The sequence below is a fragment of the Castanea sativa genome, chromosome 7, assembly GCF_040712315.1.
Source record: "Castanea sativa cultivar Marrone di Chiusa Pesio chromosome 7, ASM4071231v1".
Classification (NCBI taxonomy): Eukaryota; Viridiplantae; Streptophyta; class Magnoliopsida; order Fagales; family Fagaceae; genus Castanea; species Castanea sativa.
The window spans coordinates 47,067,175-47,081,846 of NC_134019.1; the positions used below are offsets into that span (position 1 = coordinate 47,067,175).

Consider the following 14,672-nt stretch of genomic DNA (forward strand, 5'->3'; position numbering starts at 1 on the left):
GTCTTGTTGTCTTCACTGCGCATCAACATCGCTGCTTCATCACCACTCCCTTCGTTTTCCAAACTATAAACCTATCAAAGAAACATGGTCCTTTACTGGTACTGGACTTCCATCCCACACTTTGCCTTAGATATTCTGTTATCATTGTCTCTTTTCTCCAAAAGGATTCAACCATGCCCTTGAGAGAGTGACTGACACAAGAAGTAGAGTGTAACTCAAAAGTCATGATTCAGATACACCCTCCACAAGGTGGAAACCCAACTCATCAAGTTGTTCTCTTTCTATATCCTTTAGTATTCTCTCACACCATAATTAAATAATAGGAAAGTGGTTACTGCTGAGCTAAGTGGCTTTTGTTCCCTCCTTATGTTTTGCACTCAAGCTTTTCTCTTGTGAGTGTTCTCTTTTTTATTTTATTTATTTATATTTGTATTCGCTACTCTTTCCTTTTCAGTCGTTCTAACACTGGTTCTTTTGCATTAATGTATCTTTCCTTCTTTTTAGAGTTGGAGGTGGTTTGTCTTACAGCTCTTCCTTCCAAATGTTCTCTCTTTAAGGTGCGTATCTAATCTTTGTGAACTTTTTGCAGTTGCCTGAAGTACTAACCATTCATGGGTACTTCTTATATTTAAAGTTAGCTGTTTTTGTGGGACAAAATTGTGTTTTTTGTTTCTCATTGTCTGCCTGTTGCTTTTGGGGGTTAAAGTAATGCAAATTGTAAATTTAATTAATTTAATTGCCTTTGGCCCTGAATGTCACTCAGAACTTAGAAGGGTGATTCTTTTTCTTTTTCAAGATTTCCTGAGCATATTGGATTGCCTAATGCTTTTCAGTTTCTTTGTCTTTGAGTTTATTAAGCTATATTAATTGCCTTGAACAAGGACACTAAGGTGGTGTTCCTAAATTTAATTTTGATGGGAGATGCTACCATACTAGTATAAGTTGCCTCTAATGCCGATGTTGGAGATATTCATTGTGTTTTGGTAGCTTTGTTTGCATATTTCCTAAGTTCATTTTCTTTTGATTGGAGATGCTCCTATACTAGTATAAGTTGCTTATGATGCTGATGTGGGAGATATTCAGTGTGTTTTGGACCTTTTGGTAGCTTTGTTTGCAAATTTCCTATGTTTATTTTCATTCTGGCAAGTGTGGTCTGTTTCATTCAGGACAGTCAGCAGTGAGGCTTATCAATTAGTATCACCATGAATCTGGTTTGGCATGTGTCAATTCTTGTTCTCTATATTGGAATATTCTCTGAGGGGGCTTCAAGACCTGATGTAGTTAATGTTGGAGCTATCTTCACATTTAGCACGATCAATGGGAAGGTATCACAGATTGCAATTAAGGCTGCTGAGGATGACATAAATTCTGATCCAAGCATTCTTGGTGGAACTAAATTGTCTATACTTATGCATGATTCCAACTTTAGTGGATTTCTTGGCATCATTGGGGGTAAACTTTTCTACTTTTCTTTTTCGTGAATACTTCTTGCCTGTTTATTTTAGCTGTCTGCTTTCTTCTTAATTTGGCCTCATAAGTACTTGGCTTCTTTTTGTTTAAGTAGAAGTTTATATTTTTGGTTGGACAATAATGTTCATGATTCGCATTTCTTCATTGATTCCAGCATTAAAGTTCATGGAGACTGACACAGTAGCTATAATTGGTCCACAACATTCTGTGATGGCCCATGTACTCTCACATCTTGCAAATGAACTCCATGTTCCTTTATTGTCATTCACAGCACTCGATCCCACCCTATCACGTCTGCAATACCCTTACTTTATACAAACAGCACCCAATGATGAATTCCAGATGACTGCTATTGCTGATATGATTAGTTATTTTCGTTGGGGAGAGATTGTTGCAGTTTATAGCGATGATGATCAGAGCCGAAATGGTATTACTGCTTTAGGTGATAAACTTGCAGAAAGACGCTGCAAAATTACTTATAAAGCAGCACTTCCCCCGGACCCTACAGCAACACAAAGTGACGTTAGAGATCAACTAGTAAAGGTTCAAATGATGGAAGCTCGAGTAATTGTTTTACATACCTACTCCAAAACAGGTCTCTTGGTTTTCAAGGAGGCCCAGAATCTTGGAATGATGGATCATGGGTATGTTTGGATAGCTTCCACTTGGCTATCTACTGTTCTAGATTCAGTCTCACCACTTCCTTCAAAAACTGCACACTCTATCCAAGGAGTTCTGACACTTCGTCCACACACACCAAATTCAACAAGGAAAAGTGCTTTTATGTCACGGTGGCAAAAGCTGAGTAATAATTCTATTGGGTTCAACCCTTACGGTCTATATGCCTATGATACTGTTTGGATGATTGCTCGTGCAGTAGATTTGTTGCTTGATCAGCAAGGAACAATTTCATTCTCCAACGGTTCTTATTTAAATCGTATGGGGAAAGGGACTCTGAATCTTAGTGCGTTAAGCATTTTTGATGGGGGGAAGCAGCTGCTTGACAACATATTGCGGACCAATATGACAGGTTTGACGGGACCTATTCAATTTAGTCCTGACAGATCTCCATTCCATCCTTCATTTGATATCCTTAACGTGATTGAAACTGGTCATAGGCAGATTGGATACTGGTCTAATTATTCTGGACTATCTGTTGTGACCCCGGAGACACTTTATACAAGACCACCAAACCGTTCTAGTTCGAGTCAGCAATTAGACAGTGTGGTATGGCCTGGAGGAACTACAGAGAAGCCTCGTGGATGGGTTTTTGCAAACAATGGAAGGCCATTGAGAATTGGAGTTCCAAACCGAGTTAGTTATCAGGACTTTGTCTCACGATCAAGAGTAAATGGTACTGATACGGTCCAAGGATATTGCATAGATGTCTTCCTTGCTGCCATAAAGTTGCTTCCTTATGCAGTTCCATATAGGTTCATTCTCTTTGGAGATGGTCATAAGAATCCAAGCTACTCTGAGCTTGTAAATATGATCACAACAAATGTGAGTATAATTTAATGAGAAATTTTTTTTTCTTACAATTACAGATAAAACATTGTATATGGCTCCAAGTGATCCTGTGACTTTGTTTTGTAGGTTTTTGATGCTGTTGTAGGTGACATTGCAATTGTCCCAAACAGAACAAAGATAGTGGATTTTACTCAGCCATATATAGAGTCAGGACTAGTTGTGGTGGCCCCTGTCAAGAAGTCAAATTCAAGTGCCTGGACATTCTTAAGACCATTTACTCCATCCATGTGGGCTGTCACAGCAGTTTTTTTCCTTATTATTGGAACTGTTGTGTGGATTCTTGAACATAGAATAAATGATGAATTCCGAGGACCTCCTAGGAAACAAATAGCCACAATACTATGGTGAGTACTTTGCACATTGGACATATAAGACAGAAATTTTTGTGTACATGGTATCAACATATGGCTTTCATGTTTAAGGAAAGACCAGCATCTAACTTCTGTTGAATGTGCCAAAAATAAATTAAAATAAAAATTTTGTGTACCTCACATGAATGAACAATAAAAGAACCAGTCATGGTGTATCTAACCTGACAATGGGGTTCAACACAGACAAGTGAATTTTTTGCATCATCTTAACATAGTTCTTTCTGTAATGTCTCATCTGCCATTTTTTTTTTTTAATCTTGCAGGTTTAGCTTCTCTACCATGTTTTTTGCGCATAGTAAGTATTTCCATTTTGACAGTCTACAATATATTAATTTACTGGATCTTAACAGTACCTTACCCAATAGTGCCAACTCTGGATTCTTCAAATTTCCAGGAGAAAATACAGTGAGCACACTTGGTCGTGTTGTGATTATCATCTGGCTTTTTGTGGTTCTCATAATCAACTCAAGCTATACAGCAAGCCTGACATCAATACTCACAGTGCAACAGCTTTCCTCCCCCATCACAGGAATTGATTCCTTGGTGACTAGCACTGAACGGATAGGATTCCAAGTAGGATCTTTTGCTGAAAACTATTTGATGGAGGAACTCAACATCCCAAAATCTAGACTAGTTGCTCTTGGCTCACCAGAAGAATATGCTGTTGCCCTTGAGAACAGAACTGTTGCTGCTGTGGTTGATGAAGAGCCATATATAGAGCTCTTCCTGTCAGACCACTGCAAGTTTAAAATTAGAGGCCAAGAGTTCACCAAAAGCGGGTGGGGATTTGTAAGTATCTCAACACGTAGATTAATTTAGTTGTCATTTCTACACCTGCTCATCCAGTTGATTTTATCTTTCAAATTATATGGCCTTGAATAGAAACTTGTGTAAAATTTTAGCTGGATTCTAAATGCTTGAAGGTTGATGTGTGTGCAGGTTAGTTAGCACAAAAGTGAATTGGTAAGTAACCAAAGCACTGACAGTTAAAATTAAAATATATATATAGAATATTTTATTTGACAGTATCAAGGTGGATAGAACCATATTCTTTACACAGAGATGGGGTAAACAAAAAAGAATATGGGTTTATTTGGAAGCAAAGAAATAAGAATGGCATCTAGATGAACTATAAACCATTGAAATAATTGCACTAAGAGCTGGTGTCATACTTCTCTTTAAGAGAAGCTAATGAATGATTGCTTTGAAAATAAGATGTTTTCTTTTAAAGGTTGGCCATATCCTGACCCTCAGTTTTGTTTCAGTATAAAGCATTTGAAATAGAGCACAAAAACTGATATTCATGGCCATTGAACTATATCTTTGCTTGAGTTTTCTAATAACACATCATCAATCTTCTCAGAAACCATAATTTAACTGGCTCATGTCTGTGGGAATTTTTCAGTATCTACTGTGCTCATTATTTTTGACAGTCAATATTGATACCAATATAATCTTCTTAAATACATTCGTTTAGTTCAATTGATTTTTATACTTTTTGTGTTCTTATTAAGGCATTTCCAAGAGACTCCCCTTTAGCCTTGGACCTGTCTACCGCCATACTCACCCTATCAGAGAATGGTGAACTCCAAAGGATCCATGACAAGTGGTTGTCAAGGAAATCTTGTGGTTCCCAGGCTAATGAATCAGATGAGCTTCAATTAGAAAGCTTCTTGGGTCTATTTCTCATCTGTGGGGCAGCATGTATTCTTGCTCTTCTTATATACTTTTGCTTGATATTATGCCAGTATAGCAGGCATGGAATTCCTGAAGAATCCGATCCTTCTAGAGGTGCTGGCTCACATTCAGCACGTGTGCGGACATTCCTATCATTTGCTGATGAAAAGGAAGATGTGTACAAAAGCAAGTCAAAAAGAAAACGTGAAGAAATGCAATCAAGTAGTCGTGTGAAAGAAGATGAATCTAAGAGAACTCAAATGGACAGTTCTCAGCAGAGGCATGACTGCGAGATTTCAGTTCACTAACAATTTTAATTTGTCCTAATTATATCACTAATTTTCAAGCAAGATATAGGTGCAACAGGTTATGAAATTCAAATAGCTTTTCAAGTAGAGATCATTTTGTTTGTTATAGTATATACTTCAGCTTGTATTGTTGTAAGATTTTGATGGTCTACACAAATGTATTTGGTTCAAATATCAATACTCTCTTTTGTTAGCATCAACATCAGATGTTCTAAAAATGTCATTTTAACACCAAAAATGCTACTTTATTATTTTAGCATATCATTTTACAATTCATCATACATCACATCTTTTATTCTTCAATTCTATACATTAAAATAATATATACAAATATTAAAACGTAGACATGTGAGGGGAAAAGAGAGAGTAAACAATAAATGAGAAAGAGAGAGGGCTCACCAAGGTGAATAAAAAAGAAATAAAAATTTTGAGATTTTGCTACAATGTCGTTCTATTAATAGAGCGATACTATAGCATGTTGGAAAATTTTTTGAGATTTGAAACACTTCAGGAAGCTAAGATTTTGGTGTTGGATGTGTCAAATGCCAAAAATTTGGCATTTGGCACACCTATGCCAATGCTCTTACAATTCTAAGACTAAAAGTTTGGAGTTGTTTTCTTTTTGTACCAAGGTTAGAGACCCTGCCCTTTAAACCAACGTTTGATTCCATTTCTATTTAACCAATGTTTGATTCCATTTCTATTTTGTTCAAATTTGTAAATATCTAACCATTAAAAGAGACATTAAAAAAAAAATTATTTATATTTGGGATAGAACCATCAAAAGAGAGATAGGTAAGAGAGAGAGAGAGAGAGAGAGAGAGAGAGAGAGAGAGAGACAGAAACCAAGGAGAAACTCTCCCTCCATTCAAATGTACCCTAAAATTTAGATGTTACACAAAGTACTATTTACTAGATTAATCTATGGTAAAGGTTTTGGCTAATACAAGATATTACCAAAATTTTTCAAAGTACATCAAATTTGCTCTCTAAGTACAAAGACACTTAATACTGTTTCAAAGTTTCCTGCTTCAAGTCAACCAATTGTCTTATCAATTTTTAAACCAAAACAAAACTTCCAATAGCTTGTCTTAATTGCATAAGTCTCACACTTGATCTCACACTACATTATGACAATTTATGCACAATGTCCTATATGCTAAAAATTAGTAGTAAAAAATGGAGATAAATGTTGGAAATTTTCACAATATCAAGCAATTTTTTTGTTCTTAAAAAAAAAAGTAACTTTTTTGTTTATTAAGGAGCAAATCAAAATTTTCTTTAAAAAAAAAAATTAGTAGTACCTAAACATTGATCCAAAATTTAAGGTAGTTTTTTTTGTAAATTGTATATTGGCCCCAAGCCTCTCTCATTCTCACTCTCACTATCACAGTGTTTGTGTGACTGAGTGCTAAGCTAAAAGCAAAGCAAAAGGCTGGTAAAACAAAGGGATTTTTTTTTTTTTTCAAAATAACACTAAAATTCAAACAATTTTGTTAGTTAGCATGTTTTCAAAACTATTTAGCAAGCTAACATCTCAAGTGCAAGGAACTTGATTTTGGTGCACTAAATCAAGCATTACAGACTCGAGTTCCATGCATGGAAATCAAGCATTACACACTCGAGTTCCATAAAACCAGAAGGAAGAAACTCAAACTACACGAAGAAGGAAAACAAACCAGAAGAATTACCCAGAAACCCAGACCAAACGAAGAAGAAACACGAAGAAGGCAAACAGACCAGAGAGATCAAACAAAGAAGGAATAAACACGAAAAAACCCAGACCAAACGAAGAAGGAAGAAACCCACGAACCCAGATCTCCCTAACCCAAACTGTTCAGCTCAGACTGAACCTAGGCAACAACGGCAAAGGTTCCAAGAGGAGGTGGCGGCAGCGACCAAGCTCTAGGCAATGATGTTTGATAATGTTTCGTTGACTTTGGGTCTTTGGTTTGATGATATCTTAACCAAATCGAGTCCCTTGCACTCGAAATATTATTTTGCTAAATTGTTTTGAAAACATACTAACTAACAAAATTGTTTGAAATTCAGTGCTATTTTGGAAAAAAAACCCAAAAACAAAGCAATGGCTCTTTGGTATCAACCTCCTTCTACATTGAATCTTATCTCACCCACTCTCAAGCTCAACTCTTTACGCTGCAACTGCAACCTCCCTATTCCGAATTCAAGACCCACCCACATACCCGAACCCAAACCCGTATTCGCCTCCGTCAAAACCTTTGCTCCTGCCACCGTGGCCTACCTCAGCCTGGCTTCGCCGTTGACGGTCTCGGAGACTTCGTCTCCCTCTCCGTCCGCCCCGGAGAGATCGCCATCACGCAAATATCCGTGATCCTCTCTCTAATTGCGTTGGAATCGCCGTGATTGAGGTCATGAACATGCTCGGAATCCGATCGGTTGGACTACTTTTCTCGCTAGGAAAAGGCTTGCCTTTAGGTAGTGGACTCGGATCTAGCGTTGCCGCCGGAGCAATCGCAGTCAATGAACTATTCAGTGGGAAGCTCTAGAAGGAGGGGCTGGTGCTCGCCGGATTGAAATTGGAGGAGAAGGTTTCCGGTTATCACGCCGATAATGGGAGGCTTCGTTTTGATTCGAAACTACGAGCCCTTGGATTTGAAGAAGTTGAATTTCCCTGAAAAGAAAGATCTTTACTTTGTATAGGTAAGCCCTGAATTCGAGGCTCCAACTAAGAAAATGAGGGCTGCATTTTGGAGAGAAGGGGGATTGAAGGCGGTGGGGGCACTGAATCAGCTTGATCGGGTGGGTGCTAGGCTTGTTGATAGCAAGCCTAGATGATGATGATGATGATGATGGTGATTGCAATAGAGGGTAGATTTTATTTTTGTTGAAAGCATTGGTTTTGGTTTGGTTTTGCTTTGCTTTGTTGTAGAGTTTTGCATAAACCAAACCAAAATCAATGGTTTCACCAAAAACGAAATTTATTCCTAATCCTAGGCCTGGACGATCATGATGAATGCAATAGAAGGTAAATTTTTTTTTTTTTTTTTTTGGGTGAAAGCTTTGGTTTGGTGTTTGGCTTTGATGTAGAAGCAAAATCAATGCAAGCCTAGATGATTGTGATGATTGCAATAGAGGGTAAATTTTGTATTTTGGTGAAGCATCATTGATTTCGGATTTGGTTTTTGATTTAACAGTTGAGTGTAGCAGAAACCAGCAACCAATTTTGACAATTGTTCACTAACTACCAGTTAAAATTAGGTTCTTCCTTTGTTAAGAAGATGTTTTATATTTTCCTATGGTTTTGGTTTTGGTTTTTTTTTTTTTTTTTTTACTTTACGATTATCTCTGTTACCACATCTCCCAATTCACTTAGATAAATAAAAACTGAATCTTGAAGTATTTCTCTGTATGCATAGAAAAATTGCTTATTCTTTAGGCTGTATAGAATTATGTCACATATTCCCTTTATTGCTTGCCACAGCATGCATAAAAAAAATTTGAGTATGCATTTTGGATCAAGAAGCCCTATGTATGACTAGTTCACTTCCTTCACATGCTATTCAGAAAACACCTTAAAAAGAAAAGAATGTTGCTCCATGTGGCTCTCTGTGGTGTGGTCCTTAGCTACTTCCATCTTTGGGTCTTTAGTTGTGGGACATGGCCCGCCTTCTTTTCCATGGGTTGTTTAGAATGAGGCTGGGTTCCTCCCCTGGCTTTTGTAGGCCTTTTTTGCATCTAACCCTCTTTGCGTTTTCCTCTCTTCCCCTCTCTGGCTGTTCTTAATAAAAGCTCTCCTTTCATTTAAGCAAAAACAAAAAGAAAGAAGAAGAAGAAGAGAAAGCACAATCTCCTTCAGAGGATGGATGGACCCAAGCCTCTCCCTTATTGGATTTATAACCTTAGGTAACGGTTGGATATAACCTTTCTTCTTCTTCTTTTTCTTTTTATAATTTAAGAATTGGAGAATAAGAAATTTGAACCTAAATGTTTACTTTGAAAACACTAGGATGTCTCATATGGGATGACTTTTTCGAAAGGTTAACTATTACACAAAATACCATAGTAAGGCTTCTTCAGTTTTAATTTTTAAGGGAGTAAGACTTTTCTTGATCAATCTTCTCAAGATGTGTAGGTTTGGTCCTACTCTAACTCATAAAATCATAACAAATTAACAATGTAGGCGTAAATGCACTTTTGGTCCCTACATTTTGATCATATTTCTATTTTGGTCTCTATATTTTTATTTTATTGCTTTTAGTCCCTAAATGAAAAAATCATTCCACTTAAGGGAAGTATCTTACATGGCAAATAGGGTATAGTGCTGACACACTTAATGCTGACGTGGCCATTAAAATAATAATAATAATAAAATTTATTTGTTGTTTATTAAATACCACGTCAGATTCACGTTAGCTAAGGATTTTAAAAATTAGGCATAAATGCACTTTTAGTCCCTACATTTTGACCCGATTTCTATTTTGGTCCTTACATTTTATTTTTACCACTTTTAGTTCCTAAACCAATCAACGCGTGACATTTAAGTCCTTACCGTCACCCAACTAACAGAAAATACTGACGTGGCTAACGGTACAGTAAAATAATAATTAAAAAAATCTATTTTGGCATTAAAAAATTGCCACGTCAGCTTTTAAATTAATTTTAATTAAATAAAAAAATTAAAAACAAAAAATTGAACATGAACAATCCCAGAATCAAGAACATGAATATCAACAACAATAAAATAGATCAGATTGAACCACACCCAAACCAACAAACCCAGAATCAAGTACATGAACATCAAAGAACATGAACATCAACAATAACAAAATAGATCAAACTGAACCACACCCAAACCAACAACAACAAACCCACACCGATCAGACTAACAACAACAACAAACCCTGCAACAGTAAAGTATACAAGAATGGATCCTTTCCTGCTTCAATAATGCCCAGCAGAATTCAATGATTCTTTGCGAATCGGACTCAAAGCTGTACGAATCAATCAAAATTTAATCAAAGAACCCCAACTTTCTAAACAATACCCAAAAACGAAAGATGAAATCTTTGTTGTTAGCGTTCTAACTTCTAACATCTAACAAAGATTCAAGTCCTAAACCCCATTAGAAACAAAACAAACCACAACACAACACAAAACTCTCTTCCACCGAGACGGAACCAGACCCTAACTTCACGCTCGCCGGAGCTTTCTTCTTTGCCGCCGAAGACTTCATGCTCTTCGGCTTTGGTGCTTTCTTTGCCAGCGCCGCCTTCTTCGACGAAGTTGTTCTCGTTGAAGTCTTCGCCACCTTCGCCTTTGGCTTCGCAACTGGTTTTGCCTTCGCCTTTGGCTTTGGCTTTGCAGTCACGGACTTCGCCTTAGGCTTCATAGACGCTACGGCTTTTGCCTTTGGCTTTGGCTTTGGCTTGGTTGAAACTTTCTTTGCCTTGGGAGCCACTTTGGTTGCCTTCGGCTTTGCAATGGACTTAGGCTTCACCGGAGCAGAAACGGTTGAGGACTTCTTCACCGGAGCGGCAGGAGCGAGCTTGAACAAGTTTTTCACCTTAACGAGCTTTCCAGAGGCGATGAGTTTCAGATCTGAAAGCAAGTTTCAAACACACAGATCTGAAAGAAAGTTTCTAGAGGTGACGAGTTTCAAACACACAAAAAATCAGTTTTAGATCTGAAAATTTTGAAAAAGAAACAGTTTTATGTTTTTAATTTTTTAATTAAAATTAATTTAAAAGCTGACGTGGAAATTTTTTAATGCCAAAATAGATTTTTTAATTATTATTTTACTGTGCCGTTAGTCATGTCAGCATTTTCTGTTAGTTGGATGACGGTAAGGACCTAAATATCACGCGTTAATTGGTTTAGGGACTAAAAGTGGTAAAAATAAAATGTAGGGACCAAAATAGAAATCGGGTCAAAATATAGAGACTAAAAGTGCATTTACGCCTAAAAATTAATTTATCAATTTTAACAAAATAAAGGAAAAAACTGAATTAGAAGTCAACAACACATGATTAAAATCTGACATCCTCTTCATCAAGAACACACAAGAGCACAAACCCAAAAAAATCGTACAAACCCAGAAAATCAAACACAAGAACACAAGAAAATTGAACCCAAAAAAATCATAAATGAATATTGTACAAAACAAAATCAATCCACATATATGCATAAACCAAATTATACACAAGAAAAAATAGATTTAAATCCATAAATTTAATCAATACAATCATGAACAAAATACCCAAAAAATCGAACAAACCCAGCTCAATCCCTCAACCACACCAACAATAACAAACACAACTCCCACCCAAATTTGAAAAAAATACCCACAAAACCATTAAGATTTGGGGTTTTCAATTGAGAGAGAGAGAGAGAGAGAGAGAGAGAGAGAGAGAGAGAGTTCAGGGAAGAACATACAATCATGTTCTAGTGAATAACATGTCTTCCAAAAATATATATAATGAAAAGAATATTTTATTTTATTTTTAAAAAATCATGTTTATTTTAATTATTTTTTTATTTTTTTTAATGTGGCTTTTTTTAATATATCAAAATGTTGATTTGTCATTTATTAATTGCCAAATAATTTTTTTTTATTATTATTAAAATGGTCACGTTAGCATTAAGTGTGTCAGCACTATATTCCGTTTGCCGTGTAGAATACTTCCGTTAAGTGAGTAACGGTAGAAATCAAAATGGAATGCTTTTTTCATTTAGGGACTAAAAACTGTAAAATAAGAATGTTGAGACCAAAATAGAAATAAGGTCAAAATGTAGAGACCAAAAGTGGATTTATGCCAACAATATAGTGTGTGTATCAAAAAAAAAATTAATACTCTTAGACCCAGCCTAAAAATGTTGTGGAGATAAGGCTAAAATGATTTTCCATGCTTTATTGGAATGTTTACATACTATGGAAAGTTGAGTCTTTCGGGTAAATATTGTAAAAAATGGAGTTTTTTGTGGTTATAGGCACTGTTCGAAGTTATTTAGGAGAATGAGGAAAGAGAATGAATTTCGGCAATAGTGTTGCCGAAATTCTAAGAAAAGTATGAGAGAGAAAAGGAAAAATGAGGAGAGAGAGATTTTGGAATTTCGACAATACTATTATCGAAATTCCTTCTGCCCAGCCTCTGCCCGAGTCAGTGAGTACCCAATGCCCGTGCGTGAGTGCCCAAAAGCAACAAAAAAAAAAAAAAAAAGTTTTGTGACAATCCCATTGCCAAAAATGGAGGGAAAAGGTTTTAAAAAAAAAAATTATGGCAATAGGATTATCGAAATAGGGGGGAAAAAAATTTGTGGCAATGGTATTGCAGAAATAGGAGGAAAAGAGAAAAAAAGAAAAAGAAAAAAAGAATTGTGGCAATGTTATTGCCAAAATAGGGGGAAAAAAAAAGAATTGTGGGTATTGTGGCAATGCCATTACCGAAAATGTGAAGAAAAAAAAATTTAAAAAGGAAAATCAATTGTGGCAATGGCATTACCGAAATAGAGGGATTCTTATCCTTCTGTCTGAAACAAATTTAAGTACCGTTTGATTCTTATTCAAAGTACATAGATTTTAAATCATGAAAGTTATAGAAGAAAAAAAAAAATGATTGATGTGACAAATGAGATTTTTGCAATACATAGATTCTTTGCTGAGATTCTTAGCTAAGAATCAAACGGTACTTGAATAAGAATCTCTGCAAAAAAAATGATTGATGTGACAAAGAAAATCTATCTCAATTTGCCACCCGTGACAAATGACTTTTTTTGTCTTTTATTTCACATCTTTGTAATAAAAGGCAAGCCTTTCCTGAAGTTTTCTTACAAACTTACACTTCTACTTTTCATCTCTCTGATTATTCAGTTTTTCTTCTATTTTGCTTCAGCGTGCACAACTAAAGATTGTAAGTTTTTGGTTAATGTAAGTTTTTTTGCTTTTTGTTTCAGCGATTATGATTATTGTTGTTGTTGTTGTTGTTGTTGTTGTTGTTGTTTTTATTCAAATTTTAGATTAATGAATTTTTTATGGTTAGGACTACAAACATTTTTAGTATTGTTGTTATTTTGATGTATATTTTTCTGCCTTTAATTTCTTGATAATGATTAAGGGTTAGAAGTTGTGCATATACATTAATTGGAACCAAGCTTTAATCAGTCTTGAAAATCCGGCAACGTTTTTAATTATTCCATAGCATGATTATCATCTTATCAGTTATCACTTGACATGGCGCTAATATTAGGAATTTGCTAAGATTGATTAAAGATTTTTCAATTCCTAATGGAACACTTAATAATTGGGTCTCTTTCAATCCTAAACTAAGAAATTATTATGTGATTCAGAGAAAAATAGTCCAATCCTTTTGCACCGAAGACTTCTCGCCAGCTAGTCCCAACAGTTTAGTATTTTGTTAGACTAGTTTTTTCTAGGTTGCTTATGTATGGCAGATTTGTAAGAGCCATTATAGATGACTTCAAAGAACTCTTCAATGATATACATATTAAATTAATGCTTGTAATCCTCTAAAGTTCGACTGGGAATCTCATCTACTGTTATGAGTTGGAGCATAGCCCAAGCTTTGTTTTTTTTTTTACACATAAATTTTTTAATTTAGCATCTGGAAAACCAAACAAGTAGGTCTTTGGGTTTTGTTGTTTGTGTGCAATGTTTATCTGGTGAGGAAGCCATGCATGTGCCTTTGTTTTTTTTAATTTACACCTAAGTTTTTTTAATTTAGCATCTAGAAAACCAAACAAGTAGGTCTTTGGGTTTTGTTGTTTGTGTGCAATGCTTATCCGGTGAGGAAGCCGTGCATGTGCCTTTGTTTTTTTTTATTTACACCTAAATTTTTTAATTTAGCATCTAGAAAACCAAACAAGTAGATCTTTGGGTTTTGTTGTTTGTGTGCAATGTTTATCTGGTGAGGAAGCCATGCATGTGCCATGAGTTATCCTGTCATGTCGTGCCAGTGTCACTATTTTTTTCCCCCGAGTGGCTAATGTCATTGGAATTGCTCATATAATGCTCAAGGCCTCAAGGGGATAGATGGATTTTAACTGGGCATGCATGCATATTAATCTCTAGTAATAAAAATTGCACTAATTACAACTTTGGTAAGGTTTTCCTCTGGTCCTTCTTGTTGCTCAGCTTTCATGAGATTAGCACATTAGCACCTCCCCTAAATGCAAACAAAAAATTTGCAATTCACACTTCTCCCACTGTAGTACATTTTCCAAAAAATTATCCTCATCCCTCAAGCTGCAACACCTCTGCCATCAGCCTAGCATCACAAGAAGTCATTCAACAGTTTCATTTTTTAAACAAGAGCACAGC

The 14,672-nt window shown here is 35.9% G+C and overlaps 2 protein-coding genes across 5 annotated transcripts; both read left to right on the forward strand.

Moving 5' to 3' along the window:
- Positions 1–8: 8 nt before the first annotated feature.
- On the forward strand, positions 9–5,492 carry LOC142644678 (glutamate receptor 3.2-like). Of its 4 annotated transcripts, none has more exons than XM_075819254.1 (8): positions 9–392; positions 505–557; positions 1,167–1,452; positions 1,625–2,973; positions 3,067–3,344; positions 3,635–3,666; positions 3,766–4,160; positions 4,274–4,878. In XM_075819254.1, the coding sequence occupies exons 3-8, from the start codon at positions 1,203–1,205 to the stop codon at positions 4,313–4,315; spliced, it is 2,346 nt and encodes a 781-aa protein (XP_075675369.1). In that variant the 5' UTR covers positions 9–392; positions 505–557; positions 1,167–1,202; the 3' UTR covers positions 4,316–4,878. The 4 variants fall into 4 exon arrangements, with proteins under 4 accessions (XP_075675369.1, XP_075675368.1, XP_075675367.1 ...); XM_075819253.1 differs by lacking the exon at positions 4,274–4,878 and adding an exon at positions 5,120–5,492 and having other exon boundaries at positions 10–392; XM_075819252.1 differs by lacking the exon at positions 4,274–4,878 and adding an exon at positions 4,886–5,492 and having other exon boundaries at positions 12–392; positions 1,172–1,452.
- A 1,950-nt stretch (positions 5,493–7,442) lies between these two features.
- Positions 7,443–8,641, forward strand: LOC142644587 (homoserine kinase). The gene is given in 4 exon segments (XM_075819165.1): positions 7,443–7,620; positions 7,623–7,700; positions 7,703–7,949; positions 7,951–8,641. Coding segments are annotated over 4 exon segments (726 nt in total). The 3' UTR covers positions 8,174–8,641.
- Positions 8,642–14,672: the final 6,031 nt, after the last annotated feature.